The sequence below is a fragment of the Myxine glutinosa genome, chromosome 5 (genome assembly GCF_964187855.1).
Source record: "Myxine glutinosa chromosome 5, kmMyxGlut1.1, whole genome shotgun sequence".
NCBI lineage: Eukaryota > Metazoa > Chordata > Myxini > Myxiniformes > Myxinidae > Myxine > Myxine glutinosa.
This window is the reverse complement of record NC_136265.1, coordinates 130,068,238-130,089,503: the sequence shown is the minus strand read 5'-3', so window position 1 is coordinate 130,089,503 and position 21,266 is coordinate 130,068,238. Positions and strand designations below refer to the sequence as shown.

The 21,266-nt window shown below is 57.3% G+C and overlaps 1 protein-coding gene across 1 annotated transcript in view; it reads right to left on the bottom strand.

Moving 5' to 3' along the window:
• The window catches only part of LOC137428395 (putative serine/threonine-protein kinase MARK-C), a 53,021-nt gene extending 37,793 nt beyond the window's left edge, over positions 1-15,228 (bottom strand). The window contains exons 1-6 of the mRNA XM_078778701.1: positions 15,172-15,228; positions 14,965-15,051; positions 10,216-10,257; positions 9,902-9,950; positions 2,465-2,539; positions 69-139 (exon numbers count right to left, since the gene is read on the bottom strand). Of these exons, the coding sequence (XP_078634827.1) occupies positions 69-139; positions 2,465-2,539; positions 9,902-9,950; positions 10,216-10,257; positions 14,965-15,045 (318 nt within the window). The 5' untranslated portion in view covers positions 15,046-15,051; positions 15,172-15,228. The remainder of the gene's footprint in view (positions 1-68; positions 140-2,464; positions 2,540-9,901; positions 9,951-10,215; positions 10,258-14,964; positions 15,052-15,171) is intronic.
• Positions 15,229-21,266: the final 6,038 nt, after the last annotated feature.

Sequence of the window (21,266 nt, the reverse complement as noted above, 5' to 3'; positions counted from 1 at the left end):
CATCACAATGAGGGTGGAATGAGTATTTTACCAACTTCTACTCCAAATGGTAACCAACGTCTGCTCACCTGTTTCATGGGAAACCACAATCTTCTTTCTGTAAATTTCCTCAGAAAAGGAATTTGGGAAGCGAGTGAACCTGTACACAGCAGACAGGAACATACAAGGGCAAGCCAAGGTAATGAGATAAAAAAAATGTGTGTACAGAATCGAGGCTCGTGCAGAGCGAACAAATTAAACATGAAACATGCACAGACACATAAAACATACAATGAAGGGAGCGGGAGACAAGAGGGGGAGAGAGGGAAGCACACAAGCGCAAAAACAGCAGAGAACAGGGACGGTGGTAGATCTGTGGAAGGGAGAGGACTGGCGGAGGAGGGAGTGGGTGGGGAAGGGGGGGGGTGTGGGTACACTGTATAACGCAAATGAACACAACTAGGAATTACAGGAAATAAGTTAGAGAATCAAAGAGTCAGATTTGGAGTGTTTTATCGGGGGTAGAAAAGATCAAGGTTTTGGATTGGGTAAGACAAGAGAAGGTGGTGAACAGCTGTTTTGAAGACCTGGAGGGATAAGTGGGATTGAATAGAGTGAGGGAGTTTGTTCCAGAGGCGGGAGAAAAAGGGAATGAAAGAGTGAACGTGAGCAGAGAGCCTAGATTTTGGCAGTTTAACCATAAGAGCGTTGCAAGCAGATCTTGTGCCTCCTGCAGGAATATTTGGGGGGCAGAGCACAGACAGAGCTGGGGGAGCTAGGCCGGAGAAGAGTAGATAGAAGACAGAAAGACCACCAACCTGCCTGCGGTGAGCGAGTGATAGGCCCTCAGAATCAGCTTCATCGCGGGAGATACCAATGATTCTGAAACCTTTGGATTCAACAGCGTGAAGCCGAGCTAGGTGTGAGGCAGGAGCACAGGAGGAGCACAGGCACACAGGAGGAGCACAGGAGTACAGGCCAGAGGGGAGAGCAGTATTCCATTGAGCTGCGGATGAAAGCTTTGTATATGATTAGGAGCTCGGAGGTGCCCAAAAAGGACCTCTCACGACGGAGGATGCCCAGTCGGTGACTGGCTTTGGAGACCAGCTTGGAAATGTGGTTTTGCCAGGAAAGATCTTGGCAGATAGTGAGACCCAAAAGCTTGAGTGACAGAACTTATTTGAGAGGATTGTTGAGCAAGTAGATGGGAGGATTGTCCAGACAGTCTTTTTGGAGAGACAAAGTGAGAGTGTGAGATATGCCAGGATTGAAAGACATATTCCACTTGTTTGACCAGTTTGTGGTTTTATCCAGGTCTGCAGAGTGAAGAATTTTGCATTTCTGAGAAAAAAGGAGGAGAGGGGAAGTTCTTTTGTTTTTGAAGATTTGAATGTTTCATTGATAAAATAAACACAAAATGATGAAGATAAAAATTTGCTTGAAAGCTCAAAGGTCATTGAAGAGTAAGGTGATGGAGGGCCACAGCTGGATACAAGTAGGGGAATGAATGAACAGGAAGAGGGGTGGGTGAGGTCGAGAGAGAGAGAGAGAGAGAGACAGAGAGAGAGAGGGGGCTGGGGGGGGGTGGAGGGGGTTAACACAAGACACTGGAAGTGAAGGATAAAATGATAAGAGGGTTCACGGGCAAAGACAAAATATTGAGGAAAGGATAGAGAGTGACATGAGATGTTGGTGCACCACCTGCAATAAGTCTTGGAGGGGAGAATGTGATTGAATAGTTTCCAGAGGGCAGTTACAGAAATGGGAGAAAAGAGGAACCATAAAGTGTGTGTGGAAAGTCTGCACTTTGAGTATAACCAGAAGTGGATCACTGGAGGAACTTGTGTAGTGAAGGAGCGGGAGACATCAGCATCTTCCAAGACTCTCTGTCTTTTGACAGGCCGCATAAATGAGATGAGCCGCTCCGTCTGTCACGTGAGGAACTGGCAATGTGTTTCAGCCTCATCACATGACATGATAATCATGTTGAGAGCTTCTTATTTAACAGAAACCAAATCAGTTTGTGATGCTGCCATCTCTTCACCTAAATGAGAAGTTGCACAATCACAAACAGGTTTCCTGGATCCTGTGGAATATAAAGCTCTCACGAGGTCTCCATTGACCAACACAGACACCTTGTCGGCCATGAGTTTAAGGAATTATTTAGAATGATGGAAACCGCAGCTGTTTGGAAGAAAGCTTTGATATGTGATCCACGTCATGGCTGATGGTGAAGCCTATAAAGTCAAGAAAACGAACCACTTCCTGTGTCTGACCAGGAAAATAGATCAGTTGGTTGTTTTTGACAATTGTGCCTGAGTGACAGGGTGAAACTGAGATTTGTCAGAACTGAATGAGATGGTCCAACAATCAGAACATCATCATTCATGTTTTCTAATGACTAAATCATTTTGCTGCCAAAGTAAAAGTTGACTTGACAGACACAAACAGTGGATTTTCAGCAAAATTACGTCAGAAACCTCACCTGCTTCCACATACTCCATAACGAGGACCACGCGGTGATTGTATGGATCTTTTGTTGGGATGTCGATCAACTTCACTGAAAGGATACAAGATGGTGGAACACAACTTAATATGGCATAAGAAACTCTTCCAAAGTCAAACACCTTTAAACGACATGATAAACATGCACATTGTGTGTGATGACAAGTAGTCAACAGGTGAGCCTCAACATCCTCCTTTCACCATCACCATTCATGATCTTGTCTGAGAACATTTGGGCAGAACCGCACCAATCATAAGTACATCGATTAAATAAGCACAGGTGATTGCAGGAAGTGTTGAGACCAGTATACAAATGGGCCAAACGAGGTTGGAAAAGCAGGTGGGGAGGGGGGGGGGGGGGTTCTGCGTGGTGTGTGTACGGATCACAATTCGTATCGAGCAGATTTAGGTTCAGGCAAACAACTGATGAGAGTTATTCTGATAAGACTGCATTTGGCAAACACACACGATTCGGTTGGCAGAGAACATTTGATTTCCAGTGTGTTGGAGTCTCATGATTAATCACACACAAGCAAATGAAAGTGAAAAGCAAAGAACTGATAAGAGGATCCAGTTTCCAGCTTCTCTTCTTCTTTTCGGTTGTTGACCACTTTTGTTCGTACCGTGGGCACATCACCACACAATTTGAGTGCCTGTTTTGTTACTTTTACATCTTGCGCTCAGCAGTTCGTTGTTCTTTTCTCACATGGTCAATCACCATCACTAGACCTCATGAAGCCTGGTGTTGGCTTCACCGTGAAGGTGATTGGCTGAAGATCTTCCGGTGTTGAAACTAAGCCCACATCATGCCGCTGAAATACCACCAGGAGGGGTTGACTCACCCTGTTATCCTTCCGTCGTTGCGAAATGAGTACCGGCCTACTGGTAACAGGGGCACTGCATCAGCGGCACAGCCTCACTTCTGGAAGATGATGCAACCAACAGCCACAGACTGGATATGAAACAACAACGATTCCCATCCTCATTAAAAAACCATCCTTATTCAGCTTGTTCAGCGTCTGTGTCCTCTTCCCCCTGCTCTCGCTCAATATTCCTTCAACCGTCGTCCTCTTTCATCCATTACTCTGCTATCGGTGAAGTACAAGGATCTGCACCCAGACTCAATCGCTCAACTGTGCTTTCTGTTAATCCTGTACATCATCCTGTCAAACCTCAAAGACAAATCATGTCTTTCTTGGTATTTGAGGTAAATTTTAGAGGCCTTTGAAGTGAATAGAATTGCATTTCAATCTCAATATGTATATTTATTGTCTAAAAATAGCTATTCAAGTCTCTCTGAGACAAGAATTTTGATGGTGATCATTTTATTGCAAGTAATTTTCAATTTTCTTCAGATGATACAGAAGAACCATCCCTTTTCGGCCTCAGAAATTTCCTGGCATCAAAATCTATTTTAATGTCACCACAGTGTGCAGGGGATGTTGCAGAGAAGCACGAGTGGTCACATGCACTTGCAGGATGCAAAATAAATGAAATACCTCAGCTGGGACATTTGTGCCAAGAAATACACAGCACAACAACTTTACCTGCACGAGTGTGCATGTTCCGCTTCGGAGGTTGTAAAATCGAAACAGAGAGCTTCTCGTCACCAAATTTGTAATCCGAGTCCTCAGTAACCATAGGTAGGTCCAAAGCACAAGAAAAAAACAACATGACTTGGACTCGGAATGCTTAGACTCGGACAGCTTGGACTCAGACTCAGATTCGGAATCAGACCAAGTGGACTCGACTAAAACACTGGAGGTGGTGGAAGGAATTATCCTGGATAGGTCGCCACTCCGACACAGGATATGATAGAGTGCAAGCGATATTTCTATTTAAGAACAAGCAATCCAAAAGCGGGCTGACACGATGGCCTGGAGCTCTCGATGTACGCAGACTCGCCTCGTAGCCGTCTCGCCTGGGTTGGCAACTCAGCCCAGCTATAAACTATGATCCCGGTGTTTCACAGGCAGGGTGGTTCAATAATTGTGCGGTCCCACGGAGGGAGGTTAAACTAGCATCCCATCTACCACCCTCTTGAGGTGTGGATAAGTGTCCACCCCCCTGAGCTAATACTTGGTGGAAACACCTTTGACAGCAATTACAGCTGTGAGGCTATTTATATATAAATAAATATTTTGCACATGGAGTTCGCAGAAGTGTTGAGAGAATTTGCTGATTGGAGTGATCATCATCTGTGGAATTCTGTAAGATCTCAGCATCTTCCACAGGCATCCTCTGAACACGATCGAATTCCTTCTTGAAGTCAATGAAGTTGATAGAAAGAAGTGTATTCCATTCTAAACATTTATATCATTATATTGAAGGAACTGCGCTCCAACGCGAGTCGAAAGAATTGACGCGACCAAAGACGGAATTCGTCCGAGTTGCTTTATTGAAACAAAACAGCTCAGGTATTCTGACAAGCCCGTTTATCGGGCAGCAATATATATACACATTTATGTCGGGAAGTTTGCCCGGCAAAAGCTATACCGGGCATGCCCGGGTATCAAGGGCGAGCCTTGGAAAGGCGAGTCTGGACCTGCCCGGGCGTGTTTGGCTGCGGCCTGGCAAGTCGAGGCTGGGCGTGCCCGGGCGCTCTGGGCGAGCACTGGAAAGGCGATAGCGGGCATGCCCGGACGCTCTGGGCGTGCCCTGGAAAGGCGATAGCGGGCATGCCCGGACGCTCTGGGCGAGCCCTGGAAAGGCGATAGCGGGCATGCCCGGACGCTCTGGGCGAGCCCTGGAAAGGCGAGAGCGGGCATGCCCGGGAAAGACGAGACCGGGCGTGCCCGGGAGGTTCGGGCGTGCCCGGGAACAGTGAGTCCGGGCATGCCCGGGAGAGGCGCGTCTGGCCGTGTTCTGGCCGGTGCAAGGCGATTATGTACATCCAGCGGTAACCGCTACACACGCCCCTCCAGAATCGACCTGTACCGGCAGGGTCAATTTAAGGGGGGTCCGGATGACCCGGCCAAAGCGACCCCTGGAGGGTCGTGGGGAGGGGTCTGACGTGGTGGTGGGTGGTCGAGCGGGGGGAACTGTGGACGGGGGGCGGCCTCGCCGCGGAGGAAGGGCCAACCGTGGTGGTCGGTCGACGTCCATGTGCGCCGGTTTGAGGCGGTCCACAGAAATCCGGTCCGGCCGGCCGCCGAAGTCGACGATGAAAGACTTGTCGCCCCGTCGCAGGACCCGGAAGGGCCCGTCGTACGGCGGCCGGAGTGGCCCCCGGTGCGCGTCATGACGCACAAAGACGTACTCCGCTGTGCGAAGCGCCGGGGGGACGTAGGACTGGGGGCCACCGTGGCGGGACGTCAGCACGGGGGCAAATCGTCGGGCGGCCTCCTGGAGGTCCGAGCGCTGGCGAGCGGCGGACCAGGGACTGGTAGCGTCGGGCACGAATTCACCCGGGACGCGGAGTGGCTGGCCGTAGACGAGCTCGGCGGCGGACGCCTGGAGGTCTTCCTTGGGGGCCGTGCGAAGGCCCAAAAGGACCCACGGCAGCCGGTCGGCCCAACCGTCGTCCTGAAGGCCGGCCATGAGTGCGGCCTTCATGGAGCGGTGAAACCGCTCGCACAACCCATTGGCTTGGGGGTGGTAGGCCGTGGTGCGGTGCAGCGTGACCCCCAACGAACGGGCGACCGCGCCCCAAAGCTCAGACGTGAACTGTGGGCCGCGGTCGGACGAGATGTCCGCTGGTGCGCCGAAGCGCGCGACCCAGGTGGCGATGAATGCCTGTGCCACGTCGGCGGTGGTGGTGGAGGTGAGGGGCACGGCCTCCGGCCACCTGGTGGTCCTGTCCACCATGGTGAGCAGGTGGGTGAACCCCCGCGAGGGGGGCAGGGGACCCACCAGGTCCACGTGGACGTGGTCGAAACGCCGTTCAGGCACGGCGAAAGGTGCCAGCGGGGCCTGGGTGTGGCGGTGGACCTTGGCTCGCTGGCAGGCCGTGCAGGCGTTGGCCCAGTCGCGGATGTTTCGTCGAAGGCCGTGCCAGACGAAACGCGCCGACACCAGCTTCTGAGAAGCTTTCCGGCCCGGGTGAGAAAGGCCGTGGATGGAGGCGAAGATGCGGCGCTGCCAGGAAACGGGCACGATGGGGCGAGGCTGGCCCTGGGAGACGTCGCAGAGCAGGACGGTGCCCGCGAAGGGGATGTCGGCCAGGCGGAGGCCCGTGTCCGCCACGCGGAGTGCCTGCACCGAGGCGTCGGTGGTCTGGTCGGCCGCCATGAGCGTAAAGTCCACGCCGAGGTGGACCGCGTTCGCGCTGGCCCGCGAAAGGCAGTCGGCCACGGCGTTGTCTTTGCCGGCGACGTGCTGGATGTCCGTGGTGAACTCCGACACGGCGGAGAGGTGGCGCTGCTGGCGGGCCGACCACGGCTCCGTGACCTTAGCCATTGCATAGACCAACGGCTTGTGGTCGACGAAAGCCGTGAACGGGCGGCCCTCCAGGAGGTGTCGGAAATGGCGAACGGCCAGGAATAGCCTGAGCAGCTCGCGGTCGAACGTGCTGTAGTTTAACTCGTTCGGCCGGAGTTGCCGGCTGAAAAAAGCGAGTGGCTGCCAAACCCCGTCCACCCATTGCTCATGGACGGCGCCCACCGCGTAGTTGGAGGCGTCCGTAGTGAGGGCGATGGGCGCGTTGAGTACCGGGTGAGCCAGCAGCGTTGCGTCGGTGAGGGCCCGTTTGGCACTGGCGAAGGCCGCGTCCATGGCCGCGGACCAAACAATGTCATGCTTGGCCGGCTTGCCCCGGAGGGCCTCGTAAAGGGGCCGCATGAGCTGAGCAGCGCGGGGCACGAATCGGTGATAAAAATTCACCATGCCGAGGAACTCTTGGAGGGCCTTGATGGAACGGGGACGCGGGAACGTGGTGATGGCCTCGACCTTGGTCGGCAGCGGCACGGCCCCGGTCTTGGTGATGCGGTGGCCCAAAAAGTCAACGGTCGTCGCGCCGAAGTGGCATTTGACCGGGTTGACAATTAAGCCGTGCTCGCTGAGGCGACCGAACAGTGTTCGGAGGTGGAGGAGGTGCTCGGCGCGGGACGTGCTGGCGACGAGGATGTCGTCCAGATAGACGAAAAGAAACGGCAGGTCGCGCAGCACGCCGTCCATCAAGCGCTGGAACGCCTGGGCCGCGTTCTTGAGGCCAAACGGCATCCGCAAAAATTCGAACAGGCCGAACGGCGTGATGACGGCCGTCTTCGGGACGTCAGCCGCCCGGACAGGTACCTGGTGGTAGCCCCGTATCAGGTCAATTTTCGAAAAGATGACCCGTCCCGCCAAACGGGCGGAAAAGTCCTGAATATGCGGGATCGGGTACCTGTCGGGGGTGGTAGCGTCATTGAGACGGCGGTAGTCGCCACACGGGCGCCATCCACCCCCCGGCTTTGGCACGATGTGCAGTGGCGAGGCCCACGCGCTATCGGAGCGCCGCACGATGCCGAGGTGCTCCAACGCGTCGAATTCGGCCTTTGCCATGGCGAGCTTGGCTGGGTCGAGGCGGCGGGCCCTGGCGTAGACCGGCGGGCCCGTAGTGGGTATGTGGTGCTCGATCCCGTGCCGCACCGCGACGGCCGAAAACGTCGGCCGCGTGAGGGCCGGGAATTCCACGAGCAGGCGAGCGAACTCGTTCGTTGCCGGGAGGGCGCACGCCAGTTCGGTCGGCGTGGAGCTGCTCATTGTGCACGCCAGGGAGCTGAAGGTCTCGGCGTGGACAAGGCGACGTCGTTTGACGTCGACCAGCAGCCCGTGCGCACAGAGGAAGTCGGCGCCCAGCAAAGCCACGGGGACGCTGGCGGTAACAAAAGTCCATTGAAAGCGCTGGCTGCCGAAGCAGAGGGTGACGACGCGTGGGCCGAAAGTGCGTATGGCCGAGCCATTAGCAGCGACCAAAGAGGGGCCGCAAACTGCGTCCAGCCTGTCCTGCTCGGAGGCAGGTATGACGCTCAGTTGGGCGCCGGTGTCGCACAGGAAACGCCGTCCAGACGCTTTGTCCCGAATAAACAGCAAGTTGCCCGAGTGGCCGGCGCTCATGGCTGGGAATGAACGCCGGCCCGGCCGTTTCCCGACCTGCCGAAAGTGCACGGGGGCCGGCACGTCCGAGCCTTGTGTCCGAACCTGGCGTGGTAATAACACCACGCCCGGTCAGGTGGAGGCCCCGGCCGTCGTGTCGGAAGCGGGCGGTGCGGCGTGACGGCCGCCAGTTGCACCGGCAGTTCGGCCTCCAACCGCACAGGGCGCTCGGGCGTCGTGGGCGTCGCCTCGGACGGCGGCGGGCTCCAGGTAACCGCGCCGATGTGCTGGCCCGCCGAGGAGATCTTATCGGCTTGCCTGGCGAGGGCGCGGGAATCCGTGATCAACGTGCCAGCCAGGGCGAGGCGTACCGGGTTAGGCAGCTGACGGAGGAACAGCTCCCGGAACAGGAATGCCGGAGAGTGCTCGCCGAGCAACGAGAGCATATAGTCCATGCGCTCAGACGGGCGCGTGTCGCCGAGCTCGGGCAGGTCAAGCAGGCGCCGTGCGCGTGCTGCCGGTGAGAGGGCGAAAGCGCCGAGGAGGAGCGTCTTCAGCGCGTCGTATTTGTCAGCAGCCGGCGGGTGCTGGAGGAGGCTCAAGGCGCGGGCCGCGGTGGTGGAACCGAGCGCCGCCACAACATGGTGGAAGCGGGTGTCGTCCGCGGTGATGCCTCGCAGGGCGAACTGGGAGTCCGCCTGGGCGAACCAAACAGCCGCGTGAGTCTCCCAGAAGGTAGGCAGTTTAAGCGTCACTGCCGTATCCATGTCGGTAGGTCACCAATGAAGGAACTGCGCTCCAACGCGAGTCGAAAGAATTGACGCGACCAAAGACGGAATTCGTCCGAGTTGCTTTATTGAAACAAAACAGCTCAGGTATTCTGACAAGCCCGTTTATCGGGCAGCAATATATATACACATTTATGTCGGGAAGTTTGCCCGGCAAAAGCTATACCGGGCATGCCCGGGTATCAAGGGCGAGCCTTGGAAAGGCGAGTCTGGACCTGCCCGGGCGTGTTTGGCTGCGGCCTGGCAAGTCGAGGCTGGGCGTGCCCGGGCGCTCTGGGCGAGCACTGGAAAGGCGATAGCGGGCATGCCCGGACGCTCTGGGCGTGCCCTGGAAAGGCGATAGCGGGCATGCCCGGACGCTCTGGGCGAGCCCTGGAAAGGCGATAGCGGGCATGCCCGGACGCTCTGGGCGTGCCCGGGAAAGACGAGACCGGGCGTGCCCGGGAGGTTCGGGCGTGCCCGGGAACAGTGAGTCCGGGCATGCCCGGGAGAGGCGCGTCTGGCCGTGTTCTGGCCGGTGCAAGGCGATTATGTCCATCCAGCGGTAACCGCTACAATATTATCAATAAAATCACACACAAACTTTATTAACTTTGAGTGAAATCCACACTTACTGATGTTTGGGTGATTTAGAAACTTCATTATCGAAGCTTCACGTGAGAGCTGCAAAAAAAAAAAAATTAAAAGAAAGAAGGAGAAAAGAGAAAGAGAAAATTATACAAATTCCTTCTCCAAGCTGGATAAAGGTAAAGTCACACCATCACAATAACCACAAGATTGTAACTCACACACAGAGACGCACAGCCTCAGGGGCCAAGAGACAAAGATGTATCACAGACAAAAGTTCTGCCAGGAGAGTTCAGGGGTTAAACTGTGTTCTTACTTCAGCAATTAAAACACCACTATCTCCACATAAATATAAACTTACATGCATTGAATATTTCAAAGATCTTGCCTTCTTCAAAGCAACCTGAAAGAGGGGACAAGAGATCGTATTATAACATCTCAGGTACAACAACAACAACAACAACATGCATTTTAAAGGCCATTTTCCCTGCTAGAGCGGGGGTTAGCCTGAGTACAACATCTCAGGTACAATGCAGGAAAATGAGTAGAACAAATGATGTTGGTGTGTCGCGATGTACAATTATTATTTCTGTTTATACTGAAGAGCTAAATGAGAGAAAGGAACAATTTCACACAGACGGGGAATAAAAAGGTGAATAGGTAAACGATTACATCAACACACCACAAGTGAATCTCGTCGAGTGGTACAAATTGGCAGAAGGACAAAACATTGAGGTGCAAGGGACGAGGGAGTAGAAGAGGATGGGGGCAGTGATGGGCATCAAAGTGTTCATTTGGGGGGGGGGGGGGGGGAAGAAAAGAAAAAGCAATGGTAGGAAAGAAGAAGCCCCCTCAACTTTGCATCAAGGGGTTTTCCCCATTATGTTTGGTGAGATTTCTGACACACAACCATCATCTTTTTTTTCTTTCTTTTTTTATACTGAATCGAGGCTCGTGAAAGAGCTGACAACCGCGAGGGAAAGACAGTACAGGGGGACCGCGAGGGAAAGACAGCACAGGCGGACCGCAAGGGAAAGACAGCACAGAGGGCCCGCGAGGGAAAGACAGCACAGGGGGACCACGAGGGAAAGACAGCACAGGGGGCCCACAAGGGAAAGACAGCACAGGGGGACCACGAGGGAAAGACAGCACAGAGGGACCGTGAGGGAAAGACAGCACAGAGGGACCGCGAGGGAAAGACAGCACAGGGGACCGCGAGGGAAAGACAGCACAGAGGGGCCACGAGGGAAAGACAGCACAAGGGGACCACGAGGGAAAGACAGTACAGAGGGACCGCGAGGGAAAGACAGCACAGAGGGGCCACGAGGGAAAGACAGCACAAAGGGACCGCGAGGGAAAGACAGCACAGAGGGACCGTGAGGGAAAGACAGCACAGAGGGACCGCAAGGGAAAGACAGCACAGGGGGACCGCGAGGGAAAGACAGCACAGAGGGACCGCAAGGGAAAGACAGCACGGGGGACCACGAGGGAAAGACAGCACAGGGGGACCGCGAGGGAAAGACAGCACAGAGGGACCACAAGGGAAAGACAGTACAGTGGGACCACGAGGGAAAGACAGCACAGGGGGACCACGAGGGAAAGACAGCACAGAGGGACCGCGAGGGAAAGACAGTACAGGGGCACCAAGAGGGAAAGACAGCACAGTGGGACCGCGAGGGAAAGACAGCACAGAGGGACCGCGAGGGAAAGACAGCACAGGGGCACCGCGAGGGAAAGACAGCACAGTGGGACTGCGAGGGAAAGACAGCACAGAGGGACCGCGAGGGAAAGACAGCACAGAGGGACCGCGAGGGAAAGACAGCACAGAGGGACCACGAGGGAAAGACAGCACAGGGGGACCACGAGGGAAAGACAGCACAGGGGGACCACGAGGGAAAGACAGCACAGAGGGACCGCGAGGGAAAGACAGTACAGTGGGACCGTGAGGGAAAGACAGCACAGGGGCACCAAGAGGGAAAGACAGCACAGTGGGACCGCGAGGGAAAGACAGCACAGAGGGACCGCGAGGGAAAGACAGCACAGAGGGACCGCGAGGGAAAGACAGCACAGGGGACCGCGAGGGAAAGACAGCACAGAGGGACCGTGAGGGAAAGACAGCACAAGGGGACCGCGAGGGAAAGACAGTACAGAGGGACCGCGAGGGAAAGACAGCACAGAGGGACCACGAGGGAAAGACAGCACAAGGGGACCACGAGGGAAAGACAGCACAGAGGGACCGTGAGGGAAAGACAGCACAGAGGGACGGCGAGGGAAAGACAGCACAGGGGACCGCGAGGGAAAGACAGCACAGAGGGACCACGAGGGAAAGACAGCACAAGGGGACCACGAGGGAAAGACAGCACAGGGGACCGCGAGGGAAAGACAGCACAGAGGGACCACGAGGGAAAGACAGCACAAGGGGACCACGAGGGAAAGACAGTACAGAGGGACCGCGAGGGAAAGACAGCACAGAGGGGCCACGAGGGAAAGACAGCACAGAGGGACCGCGAGGGAAAGACAGCACAGAGGGACCGTGAGGGAAAGACAGCACAGAGGGACCGCGAGGGAAAGACAGCACAGGGGGACCGCGAGGGAAAGACAGCACAGAGGGGCCACGAGGGAAAGACAGCACAAGGGGACCACGAGGGAAAGACAGCACGGGGGACCACGAGGGAAAGACAGCACAGGGGCACCACGAGGGAAAGACAGCACAGAGGGACCGCGAGGGAAAGACAGTACAGTGGGACCGCGAGGGAAAGACAGCACAGAGGGACCGCGAGGGAAAGACAGCACAGGGGCACCAAGAGGGAAAGACAGCACAGTGGGACCACGAGGGAAAGACAGCACAGAGGGACCGCGAGGGAAAGACAGCACAGAGGGACCGCGAGGGAAAGACAGCACAGGGGGACCACGAGGGAAAGACAGTACAGTGGGACCGCGAGGGAAAGACAGCACAGTGGGACCGCGAGGGAAAGACAGCACAGAGGGACCACGAGGGAAAGACAGCACAGAGGGACCGTGAGGGAAAGACAGCACAGGGGCACCAAGAGGGAAAGACAGCACAGTGGGACCGCGAGGGAAAGACAGTACAGGGGGACCGCGAGGGAAAGACAGCACAGGGGTACCGCGAGGGAAAGACAGCGCAAAGGGACCGCGAGGGAAAGACAGTACAGGGGCACCGCGAGGGAAAGACAGCACAGGGGCACCGCGAGGGAAAGACAGCACAGGGGGACCGCGAGGGAAAGACAGCACAGTGGGACCGCGAGGGAAAGACAGCACAGTGGGACCGCGAGGGAAAGACAGCACAGAGGGACCGTGAGGGAAAGACAGCACAGTGGGACCGCGAGGGAAAGACAGCACAGAGGGACCGCGAGGGAAAGACAGCACAGAGGGACCGCGAGGGAAAGACAGCACAGAGGGACCGCGAGGGAAAGACAGCACAGGGGGACCACGAGGGAAAGACAGCACAAGGGGACCACGAGGGAAAGACAGTACAGAGGGAACGCGAGGGAAAGACAGCACAGAGGGACCACGAGGGAAAGACAGCACAGAGGGACCGCGAGGGAAAGACAGCACAGGGGCACCAAGAGGGAAAGACAGCACAGTGGGACCGTGAGGGAAAGACAGTACAGGGGGACCGCGAGGGAAAGACAGCACAGGGGCACCGTGAGGGAAAGACAGCACAGGGGCACCGCGAGGGAAAGACAGCACAGGGGGACCGCGAGGGAAAGACAGCACAGTGGGACCGCGAGGGAAAGACAGCACAGAGGGACCGCGAGGGAAAGACAGTACAGTGGGACCACGAGGGAAAGACAGTACAGAGGGACCGCGAGGGAAAGACAGCACAGAGGGACCGCGAGGGAAAGACAGCACAGGGGGACCACGAGGAAAAGACAGCACAGGGGGACCGCGATGGAAAGACAGCACAGGGGGACCACGAGGGAAAGACAGCACAGGGGGACCACGAGGGAAAGACAGCACAGGGGGACCATGAGGGAAAGACAGCACACGGGGACCACGAGGGAAAGACAGTACAGTTGGGACCATGAGGGAAAGACAGTACAGAGGGACCGCGAGGGAAAGACAGCACAGAGGGACCGCGAGGGAAAGACAGCACAGAGGGACCGTGAGGGAAAGACAGCACAGAGGGACCGTGAGGGAAAAACAGCACAGAGGGACCGCGAGGGAAAGACAGCACAGAGGGACCGCGAGGGAAAGACAGCACAGAGGGACCGCGAGGGAAAGAGAGTACAGAGGGACCGCGAGGGAAAGACAGCACAGAGGGACCGTGAGGGAAAGAGAGTACAGAGGGACCACGAGGGAAAGAGAGTACAGAGGGACCACGAGGGAAAGAGAGTACAGAGGGACCGCGAGGGAAAGAGAGTACAGAGGGACCACGAGGGAAAGAGAGTACAGAGGGACCGCGAGGGAAATTGAGTACAGAGGGACCGCGAGGGAAAGACAGCACAGAGGGACCGCGAGGGAAAGACAGCACAGAGGGACTGCGAGGGAAAGACAGCACAGAGGGACCGCGAGGGAAAGACAGCACAGAGGGACCGTGAGGGAAAGAGAGTACAGAGGGACCGCGAGGGAAAGACAGTACAGAGGGACCACGAGGGAAAGACAGTACAGAGGGACCGCGAGGGAAAGACAGTACAGTTGGGACCACGAGGGAAAGACAGCACAGAGGGACCGCGAGGGAAAGACAGTACAGAGGGACCACGAGGGAAAGACAGTACAGAGGGACCGCGAGGGAAAGACAGTACAGAGGGACCGCGAGGGAATCGGTCACAGATTGCACATTATTTGTTCATTGTAATCACATGTATGATGTAATCTTCTGCAGGAGTAATGCGAGGCCTGCAAGTCAAAAGAAAAAGCATCGTTCATCTCATCAGAAAGAGAGAAAACACATTCAGATTGAGGAGAATTTCCTGATCCCTTCGCTCCCATCCTTCCTTCTTCCATGTGTCTCTCTGTCATGTCCCTCCACACTGCCATCTGTGTTTTCCACCATGTTCTGTTCTGTGTTCTATCTCACTCTCCCGTGTGCTGTTCCCTCTCCCAAAAAGTGAAATGAAGACAGAGGAAGTATACCACAAGCTCGTACCTCTTCTGCTGAGTTGACATTCTTTGCTTTGTAAACAAATCCAGTCCTTCCTTCTCCAATTTTGGAGATAACCTCCCACATCCTGAACTGAAAACAATGGCACAAACAGAGCTTCACAACAGTGCTTCTGAAATAAAACAGTAATAACAAAGCCATGTTTGAATGATTATTTCACATCAACTCGATAATTATCATCATCATATTCACGTTCCATAGCCTCGTCAGAGCAGATACTTGGCCACAATGCTGGTCACGTCGCCACTCCGGCTCAGGAAGCTCGGGCACGAATTGGAAATGTGCTGAGGGTGCCAGCGATAGTTTGCCAGCGATAGTTTGCCAGCGATAGTTTGCCAGCGATAGTTTGCCTCCTCTTTGTGAAGGACACCATGGGATCTTTAATGTCCACAAACTAATTCCGGCATAAGGATGACCAGTTTCACGTCCAACCGAGGGACGGCACACACATTGATGAATCACACGGCCTATGAAACACCGGAATGACAGTTCATAGCTGGGTTGGAATTCAAACCCAGGCTCGGCAGCTCACATCAACGACTGGAAGATATCTCATGGGAACTAAAAAGGAGGAAATAATTGGTACTGAAGGAATTGCGCTCCAACGCGAGTTGAAAGAATTGACGCGACCAAAGACGGAATTCGTCCGAGTTGCTTTATTGAAACAAAACAGCTCAGGTATTCTGACAAGCCCGTTTTTCGGGCAACAATATATATACACATTTATGTCGGGAAGTTTGCCCAGCAAAAGCTATACCGGGCATGCCCGGGTATCAAGGGCGAGCCTTGGAAAGGCGAGTCTGGACCTGCCGGGCGTGTTTGGCTGTGGCCTGGCAAGTCGAGGCTGGGCATGCCCAGGCGCTCTGGGCGAGCACTGGAAAGGCGATAGCGGGCATGCCCGGCCGCTCTGGGCGAGCCCTGGAAAGGCGATAGCGGGCATGCCCGGACGCTCTGGGCGAGCCCTGGAAAGGCGATAGCGGGCATGCCCGGACGCTCTGGGCGAGCCCTGGAAAGGCGAGAGCGGGCATGCCCGGGAAAGACGAGACCGGGTGTGCCCGGGAGGTTCGGGCGTGCCCGGGAGAGGCGCGTCTGGCCGTGTTCTGGCCGGTGCAAGGCGATTATGTACATCCAGCGGTAACCGCTACACACACCCCTCCAGAATCGACCTGCACCGGCAGGGTCAATTTAAGGGGGGTCCGGATGACCCGGCCGAAGCGACCCCTGGAGGGTCGTGGGGAGGGGTCTGACGTGGTGGTGGGTGGTCGAGCGGGGGGAACTGTGGACGGGGGGCGGCCTCGCCGCAGAGGAAGGGCCAACCGTGGTGGTCGGTCGACGTCCATGTGCGCCACAGTCCACAGTTTGAGGCGGTCCACAGAAATCCGGTCCGGCCGGCCGCCGAAGTCGACGATGAAAGACTTGTCGCCCCGTCGCAGGACCCGGAAGGGCCCGTCGTACGGCGGCCGGAGTGGCCCCCGGTGCGCGTCATGACGCACAAAGACGTACTCCGCTGTGCGAAGCGCCGGGGGGACGTAGGACTGGGGGCCACCGTGGCGGGACGTCGGCACGTGGGCAAATCGTCGGGCGGCCTCCTGGAGGTCCGAGCGCTGGCGAGCGGCGGACCAGGGACTGGTAGCGTCGGGCACGAATTCGCCCGGGACGCGGAGCGGCTGGCCGTAGACGAGCTCGGCGGCGGACGCCTGGAGGTCTTCCTTGGGGGCCGTGCGAAGGCCCAAAAGGACCCACGGCAGCCGGTCGGCCCAACCGTCGTCCTGAAGGCCGGCCATGAGTGCGGCCTTCATGGAGCGGTGAAACCGCTCGCACAACCCATTGGCTTGGGGGTGGTAGGCCGTGGTGCGGTGCAGCGTGACCCCCAACGAACGGGCGACCGCGCCCCAAAGCTCAGACGTGAACTGTGGGCCGCGGTCGGACGAGATGTCCGCTGGTGCGCCGAAGCGCGCGACCCAGGTGGCGATGAACGCCTGCGCCACGTCGGCGGTGGTGGTGGTGGAGGTGAGGGGCACGGCCTCCGGCCACCTGGTGGTCCTGTCCACCATGGTGAGCAGGTGGGTGAACCCCCGCGAGGGGGGCAGGGGACCCACCAGGTCCACGTGGACGTGGTCGAAACGCCGTTCAGGCACGGCGAAAGGTGCCAGCGGGGCCTGGGTGTGGCGGTGGACCTTGGCTCGCTGGCAGGCCGTGCAGGCGTTGGCCCAATCGCGGATGTTTCGTCGAAGGCCGTGCCAGACGAAACGCGCCGACACCAGCTTCTGAGAAGCTTTCCGGCCCGGGTGAGAAAGGCCGTGGATGGAGGCGAAGATGCGGAGCTGCCAGGAAACAGGCACGATGGGGCGAGGCTGGCCCTGGGAGACGTCGCAGAGCAGGACGGTGCCCGCGAAGGGGATGTCGGCCAGGCGGAGGCCCGTGTCCGCCGCGCGGAGTGCCTGCACCGAGGCGTCGGTGGTCTGGTCGGCCGCCATGAGCGCGAAGTCCACGCCGAGGTGGACCGCGTTCGCGCTGGCCCGCGAAAGGCAGTCGGCCACGGCGTTGTCTTTGCCGGCGACGTGCTGGATGTCCGTGGTGAACTCCGACACGGCAGAGAGGTGGCGTTGCTGGCGGGCCGACCACGGCTCCGTGACCTTAGCCATTGCGTAGACCAACGGCTTGTGGTCGACGAAAGCCGTGAACGGGCGGCCCTCCAGGAGGTGTCGGAAATGGCGAACGGCCAGGAATAGCCCGAGCAGCTCGCGGTCGAACGTGCTGTAGTTTAACTCGTTCGGCCGGAGTTGCCGGCTGAAAAAAGCGAGTGGCTGCCAAACCCCGTCCACCCATTGCTCATGGACGGCGCCCACCGCGTAGTTGGAGGCGTCCGTAGTGAGGGCGATGGGCGCGTTGAGCACCGGGTGAGCCAGCAGCGTTGCGTCGGCGAGGGCCCGTTTGGCACTGGCGAAGGCCGCGTCCATGGCCGCGGACCAAACAATGTCATGCTTGGCCGGCTTGCCCCGGAGGGCCTCGTAAAGGGGCCGCATGAGCTGAGCAGCGCGGGGCACGAATCGGTGATAAAAATTCACCATGCCGAGGAACTCTTGGAGGGCCTTGATGGAACGGGGACGCGGGAACGTGGTGATGGCCTCGACCTTGGTCGGCAGCGGCACGGCCCCGGTCTTGGTGATGCGGTGGCCCAAAAAGTCAACGGTCGTCGCGCCGAAGTGGCATTTGACCGGGTTGACAATTAAGCCATGCTCGCTGAGGCGACCGAACAGTGTTCGGAGGTGGAGGAGGTGCTTGGCGCGGGACGTGCTGGCGACGAGGATGTCGTCCAGATAGACGAAAAGAAACGGCAGGTCGCGCAGCACGCCGTCCATCAAGCGCTGGAATGCCTGGGCCGCGTTCTTGAGGCCAAACGGCATCCGCAAAAATTCGAACAGGCCGAACGGCGTGATGACGGCCGTCTTCGGGACGTCGGCCGCCCGGACAGGTACCTGGTGGTAGCCCCGTATCAGGTCAATTTTCAAAAAGATGACCCGTCCCGCCAAACGGGCGGAAAAGTCCTGAATATGCGGGATCGGGTACCTGTCAGGGGTGGTAGCGTCATTGAGACGGCGGTAGTCGCCACACGGGTGCCACCCACCCCCCGGCTTTGGCACGATGTGCAGTGGCGAGGCCCACGCGCTATCGGAGCGCCGCACGATGCCGAGGTGCTCCAACGCGTCGAATTCGGCCTTTGCCACGGCGAGCTTGGCTGGGTCGAGGCGGCGGGCCCTGGCGTAGACCGGCGGGCCCGTAGTGGGTATGTGGTGCTCGATCCCGTGCCGCACCGCGACGGCCGAAAACGTCGGCCGCGTGAGGGCCGGGAATTCCACGAGCAGGCGAGCGAACTCGTTCGTTGCCGGGAGGGCGCACGCCAGTTCGGTCGGCGCGGAGCTGCTCATTGTGCACGCCAGGGAGCTGAAGGTCTCGGCGTGGACAAGGCTACGTCGTTTGACGTCGACCAGCAGCCCGTGCGCGCAGAGGAAGTCGGCACCCAGCAAAGCCACGGGGACGCTGGCGGTAACAAAAGTCCATTGAAAGCGCTGGCTGCCGAAGCAGAGGGTGACGACGCGTGGGCCGAAAGTGCGTATGGCCGAGCCATTAGCAGCGACCAAAGAGGGGCCGCAAACTGCGTCCAGCCTGTCCTGCTCGGAGGCAGGTATGACGCTCAGTTGGGCACCGGTGTCGCACAGGAAACGCCGTCCAGACGCTTTGTCCCGAATAAACAGCAAGTTGCCCGAGTGGCCGGCGCTCATGGCTGGGAATGAACGCCGGCCCGGCCGTTTCCCGACCTGCCGAAAGTGCACGGGGGCCGGCACGTCCGAGCCTTGTGTCCGAACCTGGCGTGGTAATAACACCACGCCCGGTCAGGTGGAGGCCCCGGCCGTCGTGTCGGAAGCGGGCGGTGCGGCGTGGCGGCCGCCAGTTGCACCGGCAGTTCGGCCTCCAACCGCGCAGGGCGCTCGGGCGTCGCCTCGGACGGCGGCGGGCTCCAGGTAACCGCGCCGATGTGCTGGCCCGCCGAGGAGATCTTATCGGCTTCCCTGGCGAGGGCGCGGGAATCCGTGATCAACGTGCCAGCCAGGGCGAGGCGTACCGGGTTAGGCAGCTGACGGAGGAACAGCTCCCGGAACAGGAATGCCGGAGAGTGCTCGCCGAGCAACGAGAGCATATAGTCCATGCGCTCGGACGGGCGCGTGTCACCGAGCTCGGGCAGGTCAAGCAGGCACCGTGCGCGTGCTGCCGGTGAGAGGGCGAAAGCGCCGAGGAGGAGCGTCTTCAGCGCGTCGTATTTGTCAGCAGCCGGCGGGTGCTGGAGGAGGCTCAAGGCGCGGGCCGCGGTGGCGGAACCAAGCGCCGCCACAACATGGTGGAAGCGGGTGTCGTCCGCGGTGATGCCTCGCAGGGCGAACTGGGAGTCCGCCTGGGCGAACCAAACAGCCGCGTGAGCCTCCCAGAAGGTAGGCAGTTTAAGCGTCACTGCCGTATCCATGTCGGTAGGTCACCAATGAAGGAACTGCGCTCCAACGTGAGTCGAAAGAATTGACGCGACCAAAGACGGAATTCGTCCGAGTTGCTTTATTGAAACAAAACAGCTCAGGTATTCTGACAAGCCCGTTTTTCGGGCAACAATATATATATACACATTTATGTCGGGAAGTTTGCCCGGCAAAAGCTATACCGGGCATGCCCGGGTATCAAGGGCGAGCCTTGGAAAGGCGAGTCTGGACCTGCCCGGGCGTGTTTGGCTGCGGCCTGGCAAGTCGAGGCTGGGCATGCCCAGGCGCTCTGGGCGAGCACTGGAAAGGCGATAGCGGGCATGCCCGGACGCTCTGGGCGAGCCCTGGAAAGGCGATAGCGGGCATGCCCGGACGCTCTGGGCGAGCCCTGGAAAGGCGATAGCGGGCATGCCCGGACGCTCTGGGCGAGCCCTGGAAAGGCGAGAGCGGGCATGCCCGGGAAAAACGAGACCGGGCGTGCCCGGGAGGTTCGGGCGTGCCCGGGAACAGTGAGTCCGGGCATGCCCGGGAGAGGCGCGTCTGGCCGTGTTCTGGCCGGTGCAAGGCGATTATGTACATCCAGCGGTAACCGCTACAGTACAATAAATTAATACAGCAATTCCACCATTTATGTCGTAACGTAATTACACCACTACCAGCCTTGCGTCGCCTCAACTCACACCTACATCGCTTTATAAACCATACCTTTTATTCTCGAACGTTTTCAGAACTTACAAGACTGATAGAAACGCCATAATACATCGCAAAGTACAAAATTGGGAGATTGCAAAATCGTAGACAGAACAACTGTACGTTTGTGTACTTGAATACAGCTGTCATTAATCAAAAAGAGAGGAATATCACCGGTAAAAAGTGAAATACAATACGGTAAGTGGCGACGTTAGGAACGCGTCCCACGCTTATCTTGTTAATGCTAATGACAACTAGAACGACACTCTTCGACGTCATGACATCCACTGAAGTGCCTCCACCCACATTATTGCAACATTATTCATACTTGTACCAAGTTTGATTTAAATCCATTCATCTGCTCTCAAGTATCACATTTTTACCGAACATGGCCTCTGACCTCACCAAAATCACAGAATCATCTCACTTCTCACATTTGATGCCAACGTATAAACAGTTCATCTTTGCATTATAATATACACTGAAACCAAGTTTAGGCAAAATCCCATCACTGATTCACACGTTAGTACAGTGACAGGTTTTTACAACGTAGCCAAAGCCGCCGGGAAC